The sequence below is a fragment of the Temnothorax nylanderi genome, unplaced genomic scaffold, assembly GCF_030848795.1.
Source record: "Temnothorax nylanderi isolate EJ_2023f unplaced genomic scaffold, tnyl_v1.0 TNYL_tig0022_pilon, whole genome shotgun sequence".
Taxonomy (NCBI): domain Eukaryota; kingdom Metazoa; phylum Arthropoda; class Insecta; order Hymenoptera; family Formicidae; genus Temnothorax; species Temnothorax nylanderi.
This window is the reverse complement of record NW_027249084.1, coordinates 1,107,650-1,132,763: the sequence shown is the minus strand read 5'-3', so window position 1 is coordinate 1,132,763 and position 25,114 is coordinate 1,107,650. Positions and strand designations below refer to the sequence as shown.

The following is a 25,114-nucleotide window of genomic DNA, read 5'->3' as shown; positions in this document are numbered from 1 at the left end:
AAAATATACAAAAGACATTTTACAAACAACGTGATAAAAATTACCATGCAGATTGGTAAATTTTTAAAAATTATTGAAATTTCCTAGATATATTTTAGTAAAATTAATCAAATATATTTTATATTTTAATGAAATAGATATTAATATTTCTTATTATGGTGGATATTAATCAGAATAGCTCACATAAAATTCTTGGTGGTACATGTTGTCCCACAACTACCATGATTTCAGGGTAAATTTTAAGAGAAAATTCTCTCCGTGTAGTAGCGTAAATGGCGGACGGTGCCCGTAATTCTCACTCGAGGAGCTCCAGGTTTTATTCACGGACTTATACATACCAATTAGACTACGCATTGTAATTATTTTGCACGTGATAGAAAGAGATAGAAGTGAAACTGAGCCGCTATTACATGTTGCGTAATACCTGTGAATGTGTCACGTGATTGTGTGTCATCCCAGGCAGCACGCATGTCCAAAGTCATTTTAGACATATAAGATGTCTCTAAGACGTCTTATGTCCCCGATTTTGGACATGGTACTGTTTAGGATACGATTATCACGTGATTTACGTGTGTGAGTACACGTGACATTCAACATGACTCCCCGATTTTTGAAATAAAAAATGGAGGCGAATGGAGCGATCTATTTAAAGAAGTCCGTGATGCGACGTGGACGTTGACGACGCGCGCTCATCGATAAACAGCGTGCGATTACTGAATGTTAAACTTTATTTTCGGGTACACTCTGAAAGTATCAAAGTACAAGAGATATCATTTCGTAAAGAGTTAAAAAAACATAGGAAGCATACATTTCTTAAGCTGCCACCCCGTGGAGAAAGAAATAGCGGAACGGGATTAAAACGGTATTACTCTGATTGACGAATATTCCACCTAGAGAGCCCCCCCACCTGGAGATTAGCTAATCAGAGTAATACCGTTTTAATTCCGTTCCGCTATTTCTTTCTCCACGGGGATGCAGCCTTACGTCTGTTTATATTTAAAATTGATAATTCTAATTCTCCAGAACGACCTAGGTCGGCATTCCGCGAGCTGAAGATTTGAGGCGAGATGCTGAATTACATGTCGCGTCGACGGCAACCCTCTTTTACAGGCATATGGACATCTTAGGACGTATGGATCTCGTCAATGTTTATGTGAGCGATGAAACGCAGCCTCATTTGCAACGCTGGCCTCAGCCTCCGTATGATACACTCCACCTCGTTTTTCGTCATATCACCGACGAACATATACTTGATGTGATATCTGTCATAAATGTTAAGGAAGATACGAAAGAGTACACGTTATCACCGTAAAAGTCTCTCGATAAACGCATCAGAGAGCGAGATCCTCTCAAATTAATCTTTATATGAACCTGTTACTCAAATTTATCTTTAATGACTATTAAAGAAGGGACGGTAGTGTGATTTAGGAATAAAGCGCCAGACTCATAATTGCGAGGAATCGGGCTCGAGTCCAACCTGTGGCGGGATTCTGTAACTCCTTATCAACAGTTTCGGTATCGTTGCGCAACTTTTTTATATAATTTATATAATACTTGCGCAACGATACCGAAACTGTCGTTAAGGAGTTACAGAATCCCGCTACTGATTACAGGAATAAAAACATACTCTATGTGCCACTTCTACATCTTCGGGTAAAAAAGGACAGACTAAGAAGAAGAAGAAGAAGATAATTAAAGAAAATTGTCGAAAGTTGTTTCCAAATTCGTCTAGCTTGACGGTTGTATGCAAAGGATACAATAAATCGCAAATTGGATCCATGTAATTCAAAGTTGTTTGAGTGTGGTCAACTCGTTCCAGCATCTCGTACAGGCAGACTGCAAGCTCGACCACGCAATGTGGCCGCTCGGCGTTAAACCTCGCTAGAGTGGGACCGATTAGGTGGCAAGCGTATATTAATTGTTCCTCGCTGCTTACAACCGGCTGAAGTTTCTCTTTGATAAACCTGAAGAGTTATTTATTAATTCGTAACAAAATACGATAAATTAAATATAACAAACAGAAAATAATCTTTTGCTCTGTCAGTAATATCTAACAAAATAATTGTTTAATTCAATAACAAACTAAGTATAGGCTCTCCTGAATAAATCAAATAGGGAATAGTGAGAGAGGCAATCGGAGCCGCGCGCGATAATTATTGCGCAATCTATATATAGTCAATAAGATAAAATATATTAGTCAATACATATTCGGACGTTTCGACACTTTCTTTGTGTCATCTTCCGAATATGTATTGACTAAATATATTTTATCTTATTGACTATATATAGATTGCGCAATAATTACCGCGCGCGGCTCCGATTGCCTCTCTCACTATTCCCTATTTGTTTAATTCAACCCATTTATTGAATCTTAATCTTCAACGTTTCGTCCATTGGTTTTGCTTCTTTTCAAGTGCAAATCTATAAATCGCAAAATCAACACAAGAATAATATCTAATCATGGGCACATATAACATCAATGTAAGAACCAAAAAATATTGCATTTGAGAAGAATCAAAACCAATGGTCAAAATATGAAGATCAAGATTCAATAAATGTAGCCAGTTGGGTCGAATTATAAACAATCATTTCTGTTAAATATAACAATATAATTATACAAATTTCTATTTGTAAAAACTATAAAAATATCAATTTTGTTTAAATTTTCTTTCATAATATACAATACTTTTCTATATACCCTAATGTTATTAATGTTATTTATAAATATATATATTTATATCAGACTTACTGAGGCATTGTCGTGATCTGTCCTACGCCTGCATGATGCCACACAGAATGCGCCAGTGCAAGCATGTAGCTGTACTTGTTTTCTAACAGGTTGTTATGCGTAATGTTGAAGTTAAACATTTGGAATGGCGTCAAGTTATTGTACTGCCAATTAACCAAGCCGGGACTGCTGATGGTCTCCAGCAAACGTTTGTGCAATGCTGACCAATAACATTCTGGTAACGCTGCTAGTAACAAACCGACGCAATTTATCCACAAATGTATCTCGTATGACGGCACAACGGTGTACCTGAGGTAAATAATAAGCAAAGTTACACAACAGTTCGGTATATTGTCCTGAAACAGTAGAATCATCATGATCCGACTATGCAACTTGAAGATAGAAGAAAACGATACCCTTTAGCAACAACATCTAATAGAAAGTTAGCTACTGCATCTGGAGCAACCGGAAGAGCCATAAGTTCGACGCAAGTCACGTACAATGCGTGCGCGGCTGGATTTGGGAATTCGTTGAATCTCCAGTCGGTGGCAGGAAAGTGAGCCGTGCCGGACATTGCTTTAACAAATACATGCTCAATTATTAAAATAACAAAATAAGTGACTTTCTGTCACTCTGATATAACTCGTGGATTGCTTTTTTCATTTAAAAACTACTCAAAATTTATCAAGAATTTTGCGAATAAAAATAAGTACAGAGAAAGAATTTAGAATTTGCTTTTTCTGTTATAAATTTTCATTTTTAATAAATATATTGCCAGACTAGCAGAGTTTATTAATATCCTATTAACTTTCTTTAAGCTTTTGATACAGTTTTAATTTATTTCCATTCAAAGACAATTTTAAGATTGTATAAAAATAACGATTTATACATCTAGCTTATACTACAATTAATCAGAAGAGCGAAGTAAAAATATGAATCGTCGTGTGATACAAAAACTTTGGTTGTCTTACTTTCTACGATCCTTTGTACAAGTCGAATGTAATAATCCAATTCTGGTACCCATGACACTGCATCGTCATTGAAGCGTGTCATGTACACTTGATAAGCCTCGGAAAGTGCCCATCCTGGTGCTCTGATTTCTCGTAACGATCCCAAAACAGCGGATACCAATCGACGTTTTAGCAACGGCCGATCTCGCAACTTCTTTTCGTAATAATGCAATGTATTGTAAAGGTATGTCACAGGACGATCTAAAAATCATAATTGCCTTCAATCAAACAAAATTTAATCAATCCGCCGAAAGAAATTTACTTGCTTTAATTACATTTTTATAGAACGAAAAGAAGAAACATTTCAATAGCCAATTTGAACAATTTATATTTATATGTCAATTTTTATATCATTTTGTACGGGACGACATGTGACTTCGTATAGAAGCGGTCGATTCGTAAAATAAAAAATCTTGAGTTCGATCCCATATATCCTTCGGTTTATAAGCTAATTTTAATAGATAAAATTGTATAAATGAAAGAATATGAGATTATTGTAATAATAAAATGGTTATTCATTTCGGGAACAATAAATACATATGTACAAATATTATATTGCATGAATGCATGATAGAGAAAGATCTTTCCGTTTTACTAGAATCGATAAAGTTCTATCAGACACATACCGTGAAATTTGTACAGACAGCCCAAGTGTTCCAACAGTATTTCCAAGCTCTTGATGACGGGCGGTATCTCTAGGTATCGGTGCACCACTATGTCAAAAACCGGTAAGAAGCGGAGACATACGTTCCCAAAGTACACGGGCAAATTTTGATACTGACTTGGCCCGCCACTAGTTTGCTCCATAATACCCTCCGGCGCAAACTTTTCTGGGAACTTCCTGTGAAAAGCGAGATGCTTCTCGTGCCAATTTGATTGTTTCCAATGCTCCGGCGAGTTCTCCTTAACGAACTCTTGTACACGGTTTCTAAACTCCGCCGCTTTCAATAGCAACAATTGTATGATGAAGAAACACACTTGAGCCTCATTACCTTCCTGAGTTCTTAACGCTAGACAAAGTACAAGTCTGTCAATGGTCACTATGTTGTATTTCCAGATCATGTCGTTAATAGTGTCGACGCACTTGTTGACATGCTGACCGCCAACGCTGTTGGCAAATTCGAACACCAGATAATCGCAAAATTTCCTGAGATGAGCCGAAAGCGCTCGGGCGCCGATTCTCTCGAGAATTTTGTACGCGATAGGACTGATGCGGTCGGTCTCGAGTATCATTTTCCACAAGAGACAGAGGAACAACGGCGGCGTGCCAGGAACGGAGAAATGCGCGATGATGTCATTCTCGTTGTTCATGGACGCCCAATTTCTGTATTCTTCCTCGACCGCTTTTTTGATCTGTTGCTTGTTCTCCTTCGCCACGCTGTTCTGCTGGAAGAACTCGCTCAACACCGGCGGAAAACACTGGAGGGTGTGATTCGCCCAAGAATGCGGCGTATTTTGCATGATGGTGTTCAACAGTTCCTTGCACCACGTGCCGCTGAGACTGTCGGCACCGGTGCCGGTTACATGCATGGATCGCGCCAGTGTCAATACCAATGCTCGATTAAGTTCCTCCGATTCAGCAGACACGAGGGTTTTCGGCTCTGATAGGAACCTAGACAGTTGCGGTTGTACTTCCGCCGAACCCAGTCCGGTAATGAGACGCAACGCCGTGCTCTCGACACACAAATGAAGCTGCGTCTGGTTGGTCTGCGGTACCGCTGCGAGGCTGTGTAGATGCGACAGCAGCTGTACCCTGTAATGAGGCTGGATATGGTGCATCCTGTAGCTGAACATCTCCAACAGTGTGTACAATGTTCCCCAGGCATGCGATTTGAATACTGTTGGCAACAGCTGGCTGATAAAACCTTTGATGCCCAAACTCTCGATCTCCGTGTATACCAATAATCTGCTATAAGTCTCGACCAGTGCCGGTGCTAATGCCATGTTGCTCTTGGATTGTGCCAGTTTGATCACATGCGTAACAATGCTGTGGATCAGGCTCATCTTAGAGTGCACGGTTAGAGAATCCAGAATAGACATTGAAAGCGGCGTCGTCGGGCCGTTCGCCAACGCCGCGTTATTCTGCAGATTCTGCAATGGCTGCTGCTGTTGATTCTTCTGCGTACCCAGGATTGTATCCACGAGCGCCGCCATCGGTCTGCTAAAATACTCCTGATTCGTCGAGTACGCGTTGCACAAGAGCGCAATGCGATAATCCGATCCCATGCACAGAGAAGCATTTGGCATGACTAGATGCTGCAGAAACTCATGATGGACCTTCAGCGTGTGCGGTATGGGCCTGTGAATGTTAGTGCAGGGCTCGGTTTGAGCCTTCTTCAGTAGATGTATCCATATGCACGTTATCGCCATCTGATGAGTGCACAGCGCTTGGGTATAATCCGGGACAGGCAGAGGTTCCTTCTCCGGATAGAGAAGATCGTACAGTTTCAGAACGGGTAAAAAATTCGACAGCGGATTCCGTTGAATGCTACCCGAAATAAACTGCAGAAGGACCCACATCAGATGGTCTCTACCCTTCCTCAATTCTCTACCGGCTAATTTATCGTGTATCGCCATAACGATACTTGGAAAACAGGCGAATTGAAAGAGAATGAAGTAAATCAGTTGCGAAGACAGGTGCAACCACACCCAGTGATTGGCCACTGTTCCATCCATCCCCTCTGCTGGCAGAGATTCGTTTTCGGATCGTTCCATCGCGAGAATGACGAGCTCCACGAGTTGTTCCTCCAAGACGATGCATCGTTGTTTGTGCTGTTATACAAATAAAATACCTTTTTAAATTGATTACTATCAATATTAATTAAGCCGATAGTGTGCTTTCTGATATGTAACTTTCAAGAAATATACTTGGCATGTAGAACCAACGAAAAAAAAGCTCAAATAGATATTTATCCTATTGTGTACCCTTACAGTTACAACTTCGTTTTTGTCTCTTAACAATTGAAACGCTTACCTGTTTCTGCAAACCGAGCATCGAGCAGACCATATCTCTGCTGTATGGCTGCTCTAGAACATATCTAAGTAACTCCGTTTGAGGCTTAAGTAAATCTGGATCGTAAGGTAGATTTCCTTTCAAAGAAAACTTTAATGTAGTAGGATCCAATAACCAAGGATTAATCAAATAGTCTGCGTATCCTGTGTGCTCAACCACTGGTAACATCTTCGAGTGTCCCACTATAGATACCATTTGCGCAGTATTTCGAAAACTTTCGACAAAATTCGAGAGCAACTTTGCCAGTTTCTAAAACAAACGTGTCGAAAAACGGATAAAACTAGATAACAAACGGGAGATACTTTTTCAAAAAACCGTTAAATGTGTTTTATACTTAATCTTATTCATTTTGTTCATTGCTCTTAATATTTTAAAGTTACTTACCCAATGAGGCCAATTTTTGCTGTCGGGATAAGCTTTCTGTATCTCGTTGACAATAAAATAACCCGGCAATAGGCACGCATTTCTATCGAAGATATATTCAATAACGTTTTCTAAAGCCTTTAGTTGTGGTTGTACCGACGCGTCTAATCGGGCTGGTATGGTTTGGGCCTTTTCTTTGCATCCCTAAAAGTAAAACACAGAAAAACATCTCTGGAAGATATCACGAAAATATATCTCTTTAGACTTTCGTCTTATGTTATATAATAAGATTACGAGAAATATCATAATGCCTTGAATGCATATTAAAAATACGAGATAAATTATTACAACTGTTAATGGGAACCTACTTTCATGATTTCTCTGACTCCTTTGTAGTCGACTCCGCCGATGATATGTCTAATGAGAACAAAACACTCAACCCAAAAATCCTCCAACTGATATTGCAATTTGTCGCAACTCAGAATACATTCGCACACCAATCTGCAAAAAAAAAAAATTCATGGAAAATAGTTTAATACAACAAAAAGAATCAAAGCGGCGTGAACAAAGTGCAAAACGTTCATTCATCTAAAAATGTACCTAGCAGGCAAGTAATTTGAATACACTAGGTTTTCCAGTAGCGACAGTAATAATTGTAATCGCCTGTGGTTCGTCATTGCTGCCGCCATCGATAAGAACTGACGAACCGCCGCCTCCTGCTGCTCCTTTGTCAATCCGGTCACAGCTGTCTTCAGTTCTTGATGCCATGTCGCCACCTTCTCACTCTCCTTCTTGGGATGATGAACGAGAACGCAACTGAAAGCCTCCTCTATCGCTTCTACTTTCTAAAATATATAAAATACAAATATGAAGAAATCTTTCCCGCGTCTCAGTTACTGAAATTAAGATTCTGTCTTAGCGAAATTATGAATGCAGAAAGAATACATCTAGCAAACGATATACTTCTTACCAAGATATCGTTTAAGATACTCGTAATCTGAGTTTCGTTGCTCATCTTCTCAGCTACGTAATATCTTTAACGATCAGGAAAGTTAACACATGTCTGAAAAGAATCAATTGTAAGATAATTCTTTTCATCCTCTCGAAATTTTCTAAAAACAAGTTAATTGATAATTAATAAATCATATTTACCAAGACATAACCTAGACTTAACGCGCCAGACGCTTGTGTGCGTCAAAAGGATAGGGAAGTGGATTTCAGTAATCCCAGAAATTCAAGTGCTATATGATCTAAAGGAGAGAAAAGGTGCTAAAAGCACCTAATCTTCCTTTCACCCGAAGGATGTATTTCTCTAAAAAAAAAAACAGACACCAATATTAATTCTTCTCCTGTACTTGACAGTCTGTCAAATTCAATTTCAGATTTCAGATCGTCATTGGCATTTACACGCTCTCTACCGCCGGTTGCGTCCATTTTGAAGCGAACTACATAGCCAATTACTCACCGCCGGTAAAATAGATAGCGCATGCGTAATCTGGCGCAAACTGCACGCGACGCGTCCCATGACTCCATGTGTATTGTGTACTTCCAAAATAAAACCTGTCATTTGACTGAAAATTCATTTATCTTCGAAGATTCGTTATTTATATTTTAATTGCAGTCGAAATGGATTCCTACGTAATGCAGGTGGGGTGTAAAATCGATAGGCACAGCGCAGTATTGTATAATCTTCAGGTCATTTATCTTTTACTTACTTTATTTCGCAGATTCGGCGAGTGTGGCTCAACCAGGACGGGGAAGCGTTGGCGGTAAATAATGCACGAATGTATTACAATCGAAGCTTACATTAATCGCGTGAATAATTAATCGTTCCTTTGTAGGATCTCTTGTCCCTGCGGCACAATCATGTTTTGGTACCTCAAATTGGTTCGGAGACTGCCATGAACAAGGCCATGGAACACTTATCTGCACCATTAGACGACCTGGTACTTTGCCACTTGAAGTAAAGACACGATCCTTTTTTATAATTTATTCAGATGCTGGACGATTCATTTGACGATCAATATTTTTTGGTCTCCCCCTTAGAGCCGTATCCGCTATGAACAAGAACGAGCCTTTGGTCATGTACAATTTTCAAAGTTCGGCCGTACAATGTCTCGCGAAGATTCTACAAATGCAGAAGGAGGAAAACTGGATGTTACCGGTGATGAACGTAATGTGCCTGGAGCTGAGATTATCGGCGATAGGCGCGGAAAAATCCAAGAGCAGCAAGAACGTGAAACCCGGCGAGGTCCTGGAGAAGTGCGCCGAGTGCTTGATGGCCTGTTTCCGGGTTTGCGCGGCTGACAGCAGAAGTTCGGAAGAGGACACGAAACGATGGGGAATGCTGGCCCTGATCAATCAGTTGCTAAAAGTATATTTCAGAATTAACAAATTGCATCTGTGCAAACCGTTGATACGGGCCATAGAATCGTCCCCCTTTAAGGACCACTTTGCGTTGGCGCAACAGATCACGTACAAGTTTTTCGTCGGTCGGAAAGCGATGTTCGACAGCGATTACAAGATTGGTGAGTACCTTTTCTATCTCGTGTCTCGTAAACTGTAACAATTGCCTACTTTTACCTAAGTAACATCAGAGAAATACGCTGCCAAATTGTTTCAGCCGACGAGTATCTGACTTATGCATTCGAGCATTGTCACACACAGTGCTCGAAAAATAAGAGATTGATCTTGACTTATCTGGTACCCGTGAAGATGCTACTGGGGTACATGCCCAAGCAGAGTCTCTTGGAGAAGTATAATTTAATGGAATTCTGGGAGCTCAAGGAATCCGTGAGGAAAGGAGATTTACGTTCCTTGGAAGGAGTGATGGCGAAGCACGAAACCTTCTTCATAGACGCGGGCATATATCTGATCGTGGAGAAGCTCAAACTGATCGCGTACAGAAATCTATTCAAGAAAGTATACTTGGCGCTGAACACGCATCAGATACCGGTGCTGAGTTTGCTCGTGGCGTTACAGATGTACGGGATGGAGGATATAGATATGGACGAGACGGAATGCCTTCTCGCCAATCTGATATACGAAGGCAAGATTAAAGGCTACATATCTTATCAGCACAAGAAATTGGTTATATCTAAACAGAATCCTTTTCCACCATTATCCACCGTTGTATCGTAAACGATTATAATTGTAATCGCTGTAACTTATCTTCGCAATAAATATATTGTTATTTTTTTACAGTGTTATCGCGTATTGTTAACGATAAGGAGAGCGTTTAATATAATCCTTTTAGAAATAGTCTTATCCTTGACTCTTATCGATTCCGTTTCCAAAAGCAAAAATTCTTTTAACATACGTTTTTTACTCCGTGTATCTTTTCCTTTACGATACATTTAGCAGATTAGGCATTTGCACGTAAAATATAATAATAAATCTACATCTATAATGTATACATTGTAAACTGTTTGACGTGTTATGTAAACAATGAGTGATCTATGGATCATCAAACATTCATATTTTATTAAAAATATCAGAAATGTATGTTTTGTTAGTAATTTTATGATTATTTACTATTATTCAATTTGGACACAATTTTTAGTATTGAAAAATTAACAGATCAGATCGACGTAAATAATAATATTTCTATTTTAGTATCACATCTTTTATATCGCTCTTTATAGCTAATTAATAAATAAATTATAATTAAAATGCATCTAATTATTTAAGCAAATCTAAAACTATTTTTTGTAGGACCGTTGTGTAAAAATACAGTTCAAAAAATCAATTAATTTATCATATTTTACATTTATACTATCTACATGAAAAAGGTTCGCATAAACATAACGTAAACAATTCAAGGGGATGTAATTTTGAAATTTACGGCATAATCCTGGCACTTAGTGCATCGTCGTCCCGTAAAGTGGCGCTGATCGGTCAAGCATCACCGCGGATGGACCACGGGCTGGTAAATCACCTGTGATCGACGCTATCTTATCAACGATCTTCCGCTTCACAAATTTAGGAAATGCGCCACCGACGGACGCCACGATCGTGAGCGACCGAGCGATCTCTCCGGGAAGTCCGGGAAACTTCTTGGGGGGGGGGGGGGGGGTAGCGAGTAGCGAGTGGGTAATGGAACAACCCGACTCGCGTTTCTGCTTCGCTCTGCTCCAAAAATCGTTCTCCTCGTCGTCGTCGCCGTCCACCTCCGTCGTCTATATCGCGCGGTCGCGATGCAGCACAATGCGCGAGAGTGAGCGCCGCTGATTCCCGGGGAGACGGAAGCATGGCACGTCCCAAGCAAAGAGCGAGCGCGGACGTGTGCGCCGACTGCGGGACCCTCGGTGAGCGCAGCATCGTTTTTGCTCCACGATCACCTGGACCCCTGGACCGTCATTTCCCACATAAAATAAGATAAACGCGCTTAGAAAATAATATAAATGATCATTATGAATGTGTCCAGTGTATGTTCCTCGAATATTACTTTGGTAACCAGCGTGATTGAAGATAAACATACATTCTTGTTTATGTAATGCAAGCTTTTAGTCAGCGACGCTTGTTCGAGTGAGAGAATATTATTAGATCTGCCGTGCTGTTTCAGAGCCAGGATGGGCATCGATCAATAGAGCTATTTTATTGTGCGACGATTGCTGTGGGATTCATCGTAGTCTAGGGCGTCACGTGTCGCACATCAAGTCGTTGCACAAGGGCGTTTGGAACCCGCACCTATTGAACGTTAGTATACAATAGCTATGGCTACGTAAGAGGAAGACTTTCAATTCTCTTAAAATTGTCACATTGCATGTACGTCATATAGCTCTCGAGATAACTGAACAAATATTCTAGATGGTGCATACGTTGAGTGATAATGGAGCTAACAGTATTTGGGAACATTCCCTGCTAGATCCCAGCAACTCCAAGATTAGTAGAAGGAAACCACAGCCTAAGGATCCCTTACAGTTAGTAATTATGTTGTGACAAATCTTATTGTGTCGTGGAATATATAATTTTCACTCACAAATGTTCTTTGACGCTTGTGGAATGAATCAAATTTAGATACAGATCAGCTATCGCTATTCTTCCATATTAAAAGTCGATTCCAATTCTAAACGTTTGAAATAAGCTTTTATTTTCTTAATTGTTCTGTTTTTTTAATTTTTACATTATTTGCTTATAGTCCAGTGAAGGCAGATTTTATTAAGGCCAAGCATCAACACTTGGCCTTTATATTACGGCCGAGCAAGGAGGAATGTTGCACGGAGGAGGAACTCAATAGACAGTTGCACAGTAGCGTTCGTACAAGTAATTTAGAAACTTCGTTGAGGCTATTGGCACAGGGAGCCAACCCCAATTATTTTTACAAGGTATATTTCAGTAATTATTCAAGTAAAATACACTGACGTATTGCAAATGATATAATTGTGGTATTGGGGAGAAACACTTTTGTTAAATTACATGCGTAATATACTTACAGGAAAAAGGGACCACACCTTTACATGTGGCAGCTCGTGCCGGGCAAGCTCTCCAAGTAGAACTTTTAATAGCTAATGGCGCAAACCCGAGTGTAGTTGATCTAAGTGGACAAACGGCTGCTGATATCGCTAAGTAAGTGACATGACAGTAACGTCTTTATTATACGAAACGTAGGGAAAGAGTATATTTCACGTTAAAGTATTCTTTCTGTTATTTCAGAATGTCAGGGCATATAGATTTATCTGAACGTATAATTGAATGTATGTACGAAGTAACAGATAGGCTGACGTATCACATATGCTCTCGTAAACCAAGTCATCGAGGCGATGAACATCTCATAAACTCCGAATTGGCTTCTTTCTTGGATAAAAATGAGTTAACTTTGGAAGGAAGAAGCAGATTACAAATGGTATGTAGAAATTTATATTTTGATTATTTATCGATTTTTATTTCGTACAGGATGTAAGGTTCGATTTATTTTTTGCTTAGTTGCCAAATCATTTGCTAGAGGAGTTAGCCATGGATGTTTATGACGAGGTGGATCGTCGGGAAACGGAAGCAAGTGAGTATCAGTTTCCAGTTTATTTATTTCAAACTAGATTAAATATGCTAATCGTGATTTAGACGTGCATGAATTTTGTACTAATTTAAGTTATTAATGATACACATATCTTTCTGTGTCATGCTGAATCTTTGGAAGGGTGAGTAAAGAATGTTTGAATTTATTTGGCAATATAATTGTACAAAGTATATAAACAAATTATTGAATGATGTATATATACATTTATATAATAAATTACTGAATTATGTAACATATGCAGACAAGTAGATTTTCATATTTTATGCATAGTCTGGTTTTCAACCGCATCCCTCCCGGAGAAATGTACTGTTCCATTTCTGCCAGTTAATCCACAATTGTCGTCTACTAGAAACCAAGGAAGGCAAAAATTAGCGAGATTCACGCCGAAGGAATTCACCACTCTTATCGTAGATTTACTGGTTGAGGCGGGTCGGAGGCATATGCTTGCTAATAATGCACTTCAAAGTAATATTACCGAATTAATAGCGCATTTATTTTATGAGAGTTTTTCAAGTATTTTACATCATTTCTACATTTTTATATCATCTATTGTTCTTTAGATCCTGCGGTATCTATGCTTCGCAAAGAGCAACTTGGTAGGCATGGGTCGCAAGTGTCTGACGATGAACCTTTGTACGACAGTGTTGCATCTGACGATGATTATGCTGCTCTGACATCTACAGATAATACTTCATCTGACGTTTCAAACCAGCCTAAAACTAATAATGAGGTAATTTAAAGACTTCAATTTTCGAGTACAAAGAAATACATTAACAAACGCGACTATATTCATCCTTGGAATAACAATACAAATTATCGGACATTCTTGCATAGATATATTTTAATTTTTTCTAATTGCATATAACATGTGAAAAGTATATTAGTTTCGCAAATTGCTTACTTTAACTCGCATCAAGAGAGTGAGATGCAAGAAATATATAAGTTCACAGAACTCGATAGTCGTATTTACCTGTTTGTGGTAAAATATTAAAGGTACCGACACTAGTAACAAAAAGAGGAATAAGGAATTGGCTGAGCACATGGCTTTTCTGTAGGCGGTGTTATTAGGCAAGTGCACAGAACTGTTTGTGCATGTGCGATCATTGCCAAAAAGTGTAAATTTTGACCATTGTGAAACATTAATTAGCTGCTGATCTGAACTGATTCATATAATGATTCGCAATCCACTAAACACCATGATTTGCATATTGCATAACAACAATGCAATGATAATAATATATGCGCCAATTTATAACAATTCGTTTGCGTGATCATTATAACATGCTCTCTATACTTGTTGCACAATGTACGTTTAATTTAAAGCAAAGATTATTACTGTGCTGTATTGTTACAGGAAACATTTACACCAGTCGCTAAGGGTCTTCCGTCCATGATAGAAGTTTTGAAAAAACAATTGACCCTGTCCGAATCAACCGTACGAGATCTCCGCGAGCAGGTACACACCCTGCAAACTACCGTCGAGCAACTCACTCGAGAGAACAACGAGCTGAAGCATATGCTACAGGTAACTGCCTCAAAATTCTAGTTATCTGTTTTATAACATATCAAATATCAATGTTTAATCGCATGATAAATGCTGAAAATGCAATTTTTTTTTACTGATCTAGGTCAAAGGTTCTGATGGCAACATGAACGGGCATGTTGGTGGCGAACAGGAACCTGAATTAGAGCCAGTGCACGATATCAAAACGTCCACTGTACGTGGAAATCAACGACCGGCATCTATGTACGAGACTAGAGAAGGCCTGCGGAAACCAGCGTCATGGTCAACAACCATTTGCCAGGTAATTAACGTTTTTTTTTCTTTTTTTTTTCCCCCGAAACAAGTTGACAAAGTGTATCCATACTAATCTGTTTGCGTTTATTTCATTCAGACGAAACGCGACACCGAGACATTATCGCGGAATAACACGCAAAGCTTGTGGGAATGTGGCGCGCCTAATCTGCCGCCCAGCGAAGAGGTAACTCGCCGAACGGAACAAGTTACCAGGCGAATCCAAGAGCTGTGGATGGCTATGCAAGATCCAAGCCAACGAGAAGCCTTTGTGCCTTGCGCCGAGAGGATACGCGTTGCTGTTGCCGAATTAACCGCTATATTTCCTCAGGTAAGATTATTGTTTATTCGTTGAACGTGCTTCTTCATTCGCTGGGACAGAAGCAATTTCCACTGTATTTGTTGTAGAATCCAATTGAGGAGAATATCAGGTCCGCCTTACGCCAGTTAAATGGCAATACCGGGAGACTTCAAGCGGAGTGTTCCGGCCTTCAAAGATGCACCAGTGATGCCGAGCACATGGATCGTTGTTTGCAACAAGTACGTTCATGCGCTTACGATATTGCCAAAGCAACCAAGCTACTTGTCACGCAATTTCAAACATAGATTCTCTCAATGTCACAGAAAAAGTATCGAGAGACGCCTGTATCTCTTATCGAGTCTATTAGATGTCTCTTTCTTTTCGAGTCGTAATTACATAGTTATTGCAATGTGCTTTATATATATATATATATTTACTGAACAATAATAACATTCATTCATTTATTGTCTTTGTTAAGTTTAATAAATATTGGAGCAGAATCACTTTTTTCTTTTATTATTATTAAAGTATTAATTGCCAGAGTGGATTACTAAAAGTATACTCTAAAATTATTTAAGTAACTATGTTTGAATGCGATCTAACAGATAAGACATGACATTGTTTGAATAGATTATCAATATAGTATCATGTAGTTATGTAGTATATCGTTTATAATACCCGACAAAGACTGAATAGCGGCAAACCAATGAATTCTACATATATGCAGCTTAAGTTTACAAGTTTTGTCTAATACGTAAGTCTTGCTCAGGCAAAATTTTACAAAGGTATGAACCTTATCATTGAAATGTTTAACTACAGTAGAAGCTCTATTATTTTGAAGACTGGAAAATTCCTTCTTAACTAATGTCTTCACCACATGCACAAATCTATCCAATCACTATTTATGTGTCTGCATATATCGTGTGCCAAAATTTATCGAGCTCTCAATGCATTATCGAAAGAATTTAAATGTATTTATAGCAGTTTTCAACCTGAGATAACTTGTGTTAATCATCAAAGAAATTTTTTTACATTTGATACATCTGAGATTTTATCTTTAGTATCAGTTAAACTATGTAAAAATTAAGTTAACTCTCGCTGCCTTTCTATGTTTTAATGTTAATTTAGCAACAAAAATGTCGCAATAACATTAAAATTATAATCTAAATTTATTATCTATATCACTTTATGATGTGTTATTATATATTTTTTTCTCATATATTATTAATTCATATAAAATTTTTTAATTGGTCTTTATACATTTTACAATCTTTTGGCTATATTTTACAATCTTTTCTTGGCTATATGACTGTTAGTGCAATATTACAAATACAAAAATAATTGAATATATAATCTAACTTGTTAAATTTACACAACAAAATATATAAATGATAAGATAAGGCAATGTTATAACGTTACGATGATATGCATTTTTATTACTGAAGCACACGCGAATGTATAGTAATAATGAAAATACTGTAACTGTAATTGTAATATATGGAATCCGTAAATGAAATGTATTTTCGTAAAACGATATTTATATTAATTTTATAATAAAATGTCTTGTATAACTGTATTATATATATACATTAATGTGTAGAATACAATTATGTACTAAGTTTTTTTATGTACTTTTTGGCCAGTTATAACGATGAGTGACATATCTTAGATCTATTCTATATAGATATTATATATGTATCGTACATATATATTTTTTAGCTAAATGCAGCTCAACAATTAATGTAATAAATAATATTGCTATATAACATTATATTAAGGGACCCACCAGGCCCTTGGGTTGTCCTTAGTATGTAGTTGTGTGCGGTTAATAATTTACTTTAAAACTTTAATTTGATATGAAATAAAAGTACACATTTTAAACAATAAATTAGAAAAAAGAGTTAATAAAAATCTTAATTTTTTCAAACCGAAATGAAACTCTAGGAATATATTCTTCAGTTGAATTTTCAGATAAAATAAAAAAAAACTGATTTTTTGGACTCGTTATCCTGGTGTGCCCCTTGAATTATAATATAAACATAATATTAATGCTATTCTGAAATTAATCGAAAATAATTATAGAATAAGTGATAAAATAATATTCTTGTCAGATTCTCTGCTGTAATAAAAATTGCGATTATGATTATATATAGGGTTTGTCCTGTTATTACAATATTTTAACTATATTAATATATATATTTATTAACAAATATAGTAGATAAAATATGTCATCATAAAATTTACAGACGTCAAGGTAAATCGCGTACGCAATATTTTTGTAGCAAGATATGTGATAATGCATAATGAAATATTTTCTGTCGCTCTCCCTCTATCGAATTTGAGCCAGTTTTATCAAATTTAAGCCAGTAATAAAGTTTATTATTGCGAACAAAAAAGTTGAAACCCTTTTTTCGATAAATCTAGAATTATTCGACATCCAATAGGATATATTTTCTTTAATTTTCTCTAATAAACTTATTATTTATAAGTATATTGTAAATATATTTATCGATAATAATTTAAATTTCCCGTGACTTTAAGTCGTTGTTTCCTATTGGTTAAGCTGAAACCTAGCGCCATAGGGCTCGATCATGTATTTCTATTGTGACGTCACGCAAATTAAATTTTACTTCTTTTCAAAATTCCATTTAGAATTGATCATTTATTATAATTTTCTTTCACTTTATAACCTTTTGCCTTTGTCTCGATCTTAACCTTCGTTATAATTCTATATTTATCTATAAAGGAATCAAGTAACACTCGGACGACGCAATCGCCTTCTGCCGAAACTCACCATACGATATATAATAATTTAAGCGCGACTCAGCAGTGCCGGAAATGTCGGCAGGAATCAAAGGACAGAAAAAAGGATCTGGTTTCGTCTTCGGCGACGAAGCGTCCGACTGATAACGTGAGAAAAATACTCAGGTTACCAGTCGCGAATAGTTGCCGGATGATCTAAGTGTCCTCGGTATCCTCTAGAAGTTTATATAATTCCAACCAATGACAGCTGGAGAAACCTCTCAAAATCGCCCCTCTATTCGCCCACCAGCGAATCGCAACACGGCAAATTCGGCTAGCGTTCGAATTTGCCACTATAAAAACCGCGTACTCAGCCGGAGCATTCATTAATTTCCAATCCTTCAAGTACTTTCAATCATAGTTTCAATCATTCTATTTATATTAACTTCTGTGAGCCCGTCTGAAATTGCCTGAAAAACTGCGCCGGCTGACTTGCCTGACGATTTCTCGAGGGGGTTTCTCCTGCAAAGGAAACCAGCGTAACAACAGTAAGGGCCAATTTCACCAACCACGGTTAGCTTAACCGACGGTTAAAGTTAGCAGGATTGACCAATAGAAATGAATCCACCCTGCTTTCTATTGGTCAATCCTGCTAACTTTAACCGTCGGTTAAGCTAACCGTGGTTGGTGAAATTGGCCCTTATTAACATATCTGAGCGAACTGATAAAATTGTAATCTCTTTAATTCTCAAAACTTGTAGAAATTGTATATTAAAATCTTTATTATTAAACCTAATTACTAAATTCAAATTGCACAAGTATCACAAATCTAATCCAATCCACAATTTACCTTTTCCGTCGCATACACGTTCTTAATTGAAATAACCATTATACAAAGAGCAAATTCAATAATAGTTTATTTCCTCGAATTTATACCTATCATTACTTTCCTTCAATTCCCGTAAATGACAGCCGGTTCCCGGCTATCAAATAAATAAATATAAATATATAATAAATAAGGTATTTCTCCAAGTTGTTTCCGCTTGATAAACCGTTGTACCCTGTAGAATAAGATATTTGTGTCTTTTGAAACGAAGTAAAAATTGCAAAAGCGAACAGATTTACTAGATTTCGACAAATGAAATCGTAGATATTCTAGTGAATTTCCTCACTTTTGTAATTTTTAAAGGTCTGTTCGCGTTGCCTGCACTTTTTGCACCTACAATCTTCTCTCTTTCTCTTTCTCCAACGCCCAATGTAGTATATTTATTTCGTTTTTCAGTAGTTTAGCATTTTTTGGGGAATTTCAAGTTTCAAGCAACATACGAACAAATCTCGTGCTACACCATCGATCCCAGTTCAGGAAGTTCTTGGAAAAAAGAACAGACCCGCGGATCACGCGCGCGGCAGCGCCCTCGTAAGGCATCATTTCCACAGCGGGGGCCAATTTCCGTTGTGACGAACCGTCGAGAGGGACGAGGGACGAACCTCGAAACGCCTGGTGAATTATCGCGAGGCCGATGGTTCGCGCGAGTTTTCGCGCTACCTGTTACGAGAGCTCGACGACGGGCGGTACGAGGACACGTGTCCCATCGGCGAATTTCGAGCGTCGGTAGTCCCGAATTATCTCCACCGTTTCCCCAGGGTTGATCGGCCAGGTGCCGGGCGCGCGCGCGCGCGCGTCTTCAGCCTACATACATACCGCGGGGGGATTCGCGCCATTCGCGGAAAAGCGGGCGCGTCCGGGACGTTTTGCGGGACGCGTCCAAACGCGCTCTCTCGCGTTCGCCATCACCCGCGCGCCTCGCGAGCCAGCCAAAAGGGAAAGCAGCGAGTGGCCGCGCGAAGCGGCGCGGAGCGGAGCGGAGCGGCGCGGCGTCCGGCGTGGCGCGGCGCGGGGCGGCCATTTTATGTTAGTGTGACGTAGAGGCTGGGTGTAGCTTAGCGTTCTTATTGTCGGTGTCCGTGCGCGCGAGCGAGGAAAGGAGAGGAAAAAAAAAACCTAACGGATCGGTAAGATCCCGGCGGTGCGCCCGGATGATGTTCGATGCCTCGCGCGAACGATCGGGCCGCGCGCGAGTGATGTGAACCGCCGCAGTCGTCGGCAGCGATCGCGCGATTCCCGCGGATAACCAACCCGTGTAAACTGGTGTAAAACGTGTGACGCGTGGAGGATATAGGAGCGCTGGACGACAGCGCGGAACGGTCGAGTGGGACTAGAGGGGAAAGTGGGAGCGAGGGAGTCGAGCGAGCGAGCGACCGTGCGAGCGAACGAAACGAGTAGCGAAAAACGTACGAAACGAACGAAACGAAACGAAACCGGGCGCGAGAGCTCGTAGGTGATCCCTGCTGGCGAGCGAAAAGTGAAAGTGCCGTTCGCCGCGGCGCGTGTGGTGCGGTGCGTGTCCGTAGCATAGAGCGCGGGTGCGAACCATGAGCGAGGAAAGCAATCCGCGTACGCTCTACGTGGGCAACCTGGACACCTCGGTGTCCGAGGACCTTCTGTGCGCGCTCTTCTCGCAGATCGGCGCCGTCAAGGGATGCAAGATCATACGCGAGCCCGGCAACGACCCGTACGCCTTCGTCGAGTTCACGAATCACCAGTGCGCGGCCACGGCGCTGGCCGCCATGAACAAGCGGTCGTTCCTCGAGAAGGAGATGAAGGTTAACTGGGCGACCAGCCCGGGCAATCAGCCCAAGCTCGACACCAGCAATCACCATCACATATTCGTCGGCGATCTATCGCCGGAGATCGAGACGCAGACGCTCAAGGAGGCGTTCGCGCCCTTCGGCGAGATCAGCAACTGCCGGATCGTCCGCGACCCGCAGACCCTCAAGAGCAAGGGCTACGCGTTCGTGTCGTTCGTCAAGAAGTCCGAGGCCGAGGCGGCGATCAACGCGATGAACGGCCAGTGGCTCGGCTCGCGTAGCATCCGGACCAACTGGTCAACTAGGAAACCGCCGCCACCGAGGTCCGAGAGGCCGCGGCATTCCAACAATAGTAAACCTAATTACGACGAGGTACGTAATCGCCCCGGTTAACCCCCTTTCCTTCCCCCCCTCCCGCCCCCCCCCCCCCCCCGTCGGCGAACGTAACCAACAATCTTTACCGTTACTTCGCCGAAACGTGACCGGTTTGCGTTAGCTCCGCTTCGGACAAACGTTCCGATTGTTAGATTTTACTCTACGACGATGACTTGACAATTGGCTCCGATGTAAAAGACTCGGGACGTACGGCTGCCTCTAGCGATAATCGTTGATGCGTCGATTCGGGATGAGAAAGCAAGAGAATCTATTTATCTGTTACGTGCTAAGATCTCAACGTTCTCATTGTTTTCCAACAGGTTTATAACCAAAGTAGTCCGACCAACTGTACCGTGTACTGCGGGGGTTTTACGAACGGTATCACGGACGAGCTGATAAAGAAAACGTTCTCCCCGTTCGGCACCATTCAGGACATAAGAGTGTTCAAAGACAAGGGATACGCCTTTATCAAGTTCACGACCAAGGAGGCCGCAACGCACGCCATCGAATCGACGCATAACACAGAAATCAACGGGAGCATCGTTAAATGTTTTTGGGGGAAAGAGAATGGCGATCCGAATAGCGTGGGTCCTAATGCCAATCACCAGGCTCAACAGGTTACTGTTTATATACTTTTGAGAGACTCTTATCGAAAGCTCTCTTTCTCTTTCTCTCTTTTAGATCTATGCAAATTACTTAATCCTTTATCATATTGGCTAATAACATTTATGTAGAATTATATAAATGAATGATTGATCTTTTTTGCGACAGGTGACAACGGGAGCGGGACAATACGCGTACGGCTACGGCCAACAGATGGGTTATTGGTATCCACAGGGCTATCCGCAAATGCAGGGACAGTTCTTGCAGCCCGCTCAATACTACGGTCAATATTACGGGCAACAGGCTCAATATATGAACAGCATGAGGATGCCCGCACCAGGCGCGGGGGCCTGGCAACCGACGCAAGCCACCGCGGCACCGCCGACGGCGAGTGCGCCCTTGCCACCGGGCCAGCAGCCCACTATGGTAACATACACCATGCCACATCAGTACCCCACGCAATGAAACTGATCGTTGACCGGCTAATTGTTACGTACGATAATAGTTGTCCCGGGGTTATTCGCGAAGATCCGTTCCGACATATACCTACTTCAACATTTTTACATTCGAGTTTTCGGTGACGCAACGCGCGAGCTGATCGTTTCCGAACGATTGAGACGCGACTTCACTTTGCAATAGGAGAAAAAAAAATGCGATTGGTATTCCGGAGTTTTTATTTCTTTCTTTCTCTCTGTGTTTGTGCGCACGATCGATTCGTTCAACGGCTGAAGGACGTTATTATTTACTTTTTCCTCCGTTTCCGTCACGGGACGGGCGCGTAACGTTATATCGAGACGTAAAATCTCACATAGTGACGATGCTTCGACAATGCGGCGCTCGTACGACGAGTACCGTCGCTGCACGTCTCGGTCCGCGCTAAAACTCCGGTCGGGATTCCGCGATTTCCGCATTCTGGATATACATATATATGACGTTGAACCAGGTATATCTCCAAACTTTTCCTCGCGGCCTTTCCCTCCCCCCTTGCCCCCCCCGAAACTCAAAACCGAGCCCCGCACCCGTTGTGCTGCGCAAGTGACACGTATGTATGCGGCAAATCTTGTTTGCGTTGTTGATACCTTTTTAATATTTTTGCCACTGACACCTCGACTCTCAACTCCTACCCCCCCTTCCTTTCAAATCTCGGATCATCGATGAACAACGCGCGCGACGAATGTTCATTTAGAGATACAAATAAAACGGAGAGTAACTGCTAATATCGGACATAGTTAGTAAGGTAGAAAAAAGAAGCGAGATTAGCTAGACACGGCGCCTGTGATGTAGCTAGACTTTTGGACGCGTGTATGCTAAAGGCGTGCGGGGCTCCCCTAACAAATAAATTCTGCGAGAGTTGAGTAAACGAGTTACAACTTTATCTCGTTGTGTGATATTTATCGTCGGTGGTTAATGTATAAAATTTTGCTATGATTCTCTTCAGAGAGGGGTAACAGAAGGGAGAGAGAGAGAGAGAGAGAAAAAGAGAGAGAGAACGAAAGAAAGAGAGCATGTATGTATGTGTGTGTGCGTATGCGTGCGTGCGTGCATGTGCGTGCGTGAATTTTTTGCTAAAGACATCATCAAGATAACACGAATCGAGATTCCCTCGTACGAGTGCAAGCTCAAAATACATTAATTGCTGCGATGTTGTACGTTAAATGGCGCGTCGACTCGCACTCTCTTCGCACACCCGTCACCATACTTTCGGTGTGTGTATCTCGAACATTATACTCCATCCGCAAATGAATAAGGTCGCGATGTACACGTTGCGCTTACCGGTTTCATTTCTTTTCTTTTCTTTTTTTTTTTTTTCTTACGAGAATGTTCGTGGTTTTGAGAAAAGGAATAAATGTAGGGATCGATCGCCGCTGGTGCGACGAGGGTATTTAGCTGGAGAGGTCCGAAGAGATATCGGATATTAACGTACTCCATCGTCATACCGTAACGTCAATGACTCCTCGCCGTTTGTATAGACGACCTAGCTAATCGAAGAATAATAAATAAATGTAACTTAAGTCTAACGATAATAATAAACGAATAAACGCGCGCGTACTTCCATCGGGGATATTTTTCTCGAGCGAGGGGACGAGTCATTGATGAGCCTGGGTGGATCTCGGGACCTAAGACGCGTGTATGAAAATTGAAAGCGTATATACGCGTGTTTGGTTACTTGTTGCGCGAACGTCGGTAAACGGTATCTTGTTCTTTGCGACGGAGCGATCGGGGAACGATCCGATCGACAATCGTGGATATAATATTTACGTACGGTTTTTGCGAATTATTATTGTCGTGGTCGTGGACGCGATTAAAAATGATAACGTGACACGATAATAATAATGTGACACGATTCGATTCCCTCGTGTCTTCCAAGTTAACGGAAGTTCGCGTGGCACAATTAACGATAGTTTGCTTTCGTTTCTCTTCGGTATCCCGCGCTGATCGCTTTTTTAGGGCTCGGGTGATTCGGCCCTCTAAGGCTACCGATCGGAAGAGATTTTTAGCGAACGTTACGTATTCGGGGATACGCAACATCCCGAATCGGGAATTAAACCATGAAGATGTCGACGCTAATTGTCAAGGTATCAATTAGCGAATACATCTCGTAGATGGACATCGTTCATCGTTTACTGCTCCCTTTTTCAATTTGTTAAAAAAGAAATCGATGATTGGAATCGGTCTCGGAGTACGAGACTCAAAATGCGCGAGAATTTTGTAGTTTTACTGGCATACAATGAAATTGCGAAATTATATAATTAATTAATTGGTTATCTCGGTGCCTTAGTACCTGGACACACGAGTCCTACTAATTGCACACGGTTGTTTTCTACGAAAAACAACTTCTTTTACTAGATTCGCGCGTGACTTTTTTGCGTGATTGCGTCGCGTCCGTTGCATTCTTCTCAATGGAGTTCAGGTTCCGAATACCGTTCCGACGGAATGATAAATGTCCTCCGTTTGTAGAACGACGGAACACTGTTTCATTTTCATTTTTTCGCAGAGGTTCGTAAAAAGGAGAAGGATCGAGATGGATTATTTCCAGTGATGTTTGACATGTGAGAATGCTTGTCACCGCCTCAGTTCACCACCGACGGTAAAATGCCATAAAAAAAATTTCAAAACCAATTTGTATAAAGTCAGTATATAAACGAGATGCGAGAGGTAAACGAGGGAAAAAAAAAAAAACAAAATGAGTGGAGCCGAGCGTGGTAACGATTCGATTTTGGTTGCGAATAAAACGATATCGAACCGGAGAGCCAGTTTAAAGGGAAAACGGAGTTGCCTGCGATGTAATCGGTAGAAAAATATCGATAAGAGAGGAAAACAAAAAATGTTATATAAAGAGTAATTTAGGTACGGCGGTGGGTTTTGAACCCACGAAGATGCTTAGGATAATGTTATCTTATAATAAAAACAAATTGTCCTTTTGAATGAAAAGAAAGGAATAAATATTTAAAATACATAATGTCGTGCGTTATTTCGTTGATCTCAACCAGTTAACTTCTTCCACTTGCGCTGATCTAT

General features: G+C 40.5%; 4 protein-coding genes across 5 annotated transcripts; 3 read left to right on the top strand and 1 right to left on the bottom strand.

Annotated features, from left to right (window-relative positions):
- Window positions 1-710: 710 nt before the first annotated feature.
- Med23 (mediator complex subunit 23) lies at window positions 711-8,518 on the bottom strand. Its single transcript, XM_071700481.1, has 12 exons — window positions 8,267-8,518; window positions 8,085-8,177; window positions 7,715-7,959; window positions 7,483-7,615; window positions 7,136-7,318; window positions 6,713-7,000; window positions 4,365-6,510; window positions 3,700-3,939; window positions 3,145-3,304; window positions 2,750-3,037; window positions 1,758-1,964; window positions 711-1,262 (listed from the first exon to the last, which is right to left on the bottom strand). The coding sequence occupies exons 2-12, from the start codon at window positions 8,127-8,129 to the stop codon at window positions 1,124-1,126; spliced, it is 4,074 nt and encodes a 1,357-aa protein (XP_071556582.1). The 5' UTR covers window positions 8,130-8,177; window positions 8,267-8,518; the 3' UTR covers window positions 711-1,123.
- Window positions 8,519-8,621: 103 nt separating this feature from the next.
- On the top strand, window positions 8,622-10,313 carry Pcid2 (PCI domain-containing protein 2). The gene is made up of 5 exons (XM_071700485.1): window positions 8,622-8,761; window positions 8,842-8,883; window positions 8,956-9,077; window positions 9,161-9,642; window positions 9,738-10,313. The coding sequence occupies exons 1-5, from the start codon at window positions 8,741-8,743 to the stop codon at window positions 10,253-10,255; spliced, it is 1,185 nt and encodes a 394-aa protein (XP_071556586.1). The 5' UTR covers window positions 8,622-8,740; the 3' UTR covers window positions 10,256-10,313.
- A 763-nt stretch (window positions 10,314-11,076) lies between these two features.
- On the top strand, window positions 11,077-17,374 carry Git (ARF GTPase-activating protein GIT1). The gene is made up of 13 exons (XM_071700484.1): window positions 11,077-11,421; window positions 11,679-11,812; window positions 11,924-12,036; window positions 12,255-12,441; window positions 12,552-12,682; window positions 12,770-12,959; window positions 13,040-13,112; window positions 13,401-13,595; window positions 13,691-13,860; window positions 14,485-14,655; window positions 14,759-14,935; window positions 15,026-15,256; window positions 15,334-17,374. Exons 1-13 carry the CDS (start codon window positions 11,364-11,366, stop codon window positions 15,529-15,531), a joined length of 2,028 nt encoding a protein of 675 aa, XP_071556585.1. The 5' UTR covers window positions 11,077-11,363; the 3' UTR covers window positions 15,532-17,374.
- A 2,034-nt stretch (window positions 17,375-19,408) lies between these two features.
- Rox8 (TIA1 cytotoxic granule associated RNA binding protein Rox8) lies at window positions 19,409-25,055 on the top strand. Of its 2 annotated transcripts, XM_071700479.1 has the most exons (4): window positions 19,409-20,989; window positions 21,313-21,609; window positions 21,764-22,021; window positions 24,591-25,055. In XM_071700479.1, exons 1-4 carry the CDS (start codon window positions 20,402-20,404, stop codon window positions 24,633-24,635), a joined length of 1,188 nt encoding a protein of 395 aa, XP_071556580.1. In that variant the 5' UTR covers window positions 19,409-20,401; the 3' UTR covers window positions 24,636-25,055. The 2 variants fall into 2 exon arrangements, with proteins under 2 accessions (XP_071556580.1, XP_071556581.1); XM_071700480.1 differs by having other exon boundaries at window positions 21,764-25,055.
- The last annotated feature ends 59 nt before the right edge of the window (window positions 25,056-25,114 follow it).

Coding starts and splice junctions, on each gene's coding strand:
- Med23 (XM_071700481.1), bottom strand. CDS start 8,129: ATGAGCAACGAAACTCAGATTACGAGTATCTTAAACGATATCTTG. Junction 3,940..4,364: donor CTGTCTGTACAAATTTCACG/GTATGTGTCTGA, acceptor TATGATTTTTAG/ATCGTCCTGTGACATACCTT. Junction 1,965..2,749: donor CAGATCACGACAATGCCTCA/GTAAGTCTGATA, acceptor ATAACTCTTCAG/GTTTATCAAAGAGAAACTTC.
- Pcid2 (XM_071700485.1), top strand. CDS start 8,741: ATGGATTCCTACGTAATGCAG. Junction 8,884..8,955: donor AGGACGGGGAAGCGTTGGCG/GTAAATAATGCA, acceptor GTTCCTTTGTAG/GATCTCTTGTCCCTGCGGCA. Junction 9,643..9,737: donor CGACAGCGATTACAAGATTG/GTGAGTACCTTT, acceptor AAATTGTTTCAG/CCGACGAGTATCTGACTTAT.
- Git (XM_071700484.1), top strand. CDS start 11,364: ATGGCACGTCCCAAGCAAAGAGCGAGCGCGGACGTGTGCGCCGACTGC. Junction 13,113..13,400: donor TCGTCGGGAAACGGAAGCAA/GTGAGTATCAGT, acceptor TTTTATGCATAG/TCTGGTTTTCAACCGCATCC. Junction 13,596..13,690: donor TGCTAATAATGCACTTCAAA/GTAATATTACCG, acceptor ATTGTTCTTTAG/ATCCTGCGGTATCTATGCTT.
- Rox8 (XM_071700479.1), top strand. CDS start 20,402: ATGAGCGAGGAAAGCAATCCGCGTACGCTCTACGTGGGCAACCTGGAC. Junction 21,610..21,763: donor CCAATCACCAGGCTCAACAG/GTTACTGTTTAT, acceptor TTTTTGCGACAG/GTGACAACGGGAGCGGGACA. Junction 22,022..24,590: donor CGGGCCAGCAGCCCACTATG/GTAACATACACC, acceptor ATTTTTTCGCAG/AGGTTCGTAAAAAGGAGAAG.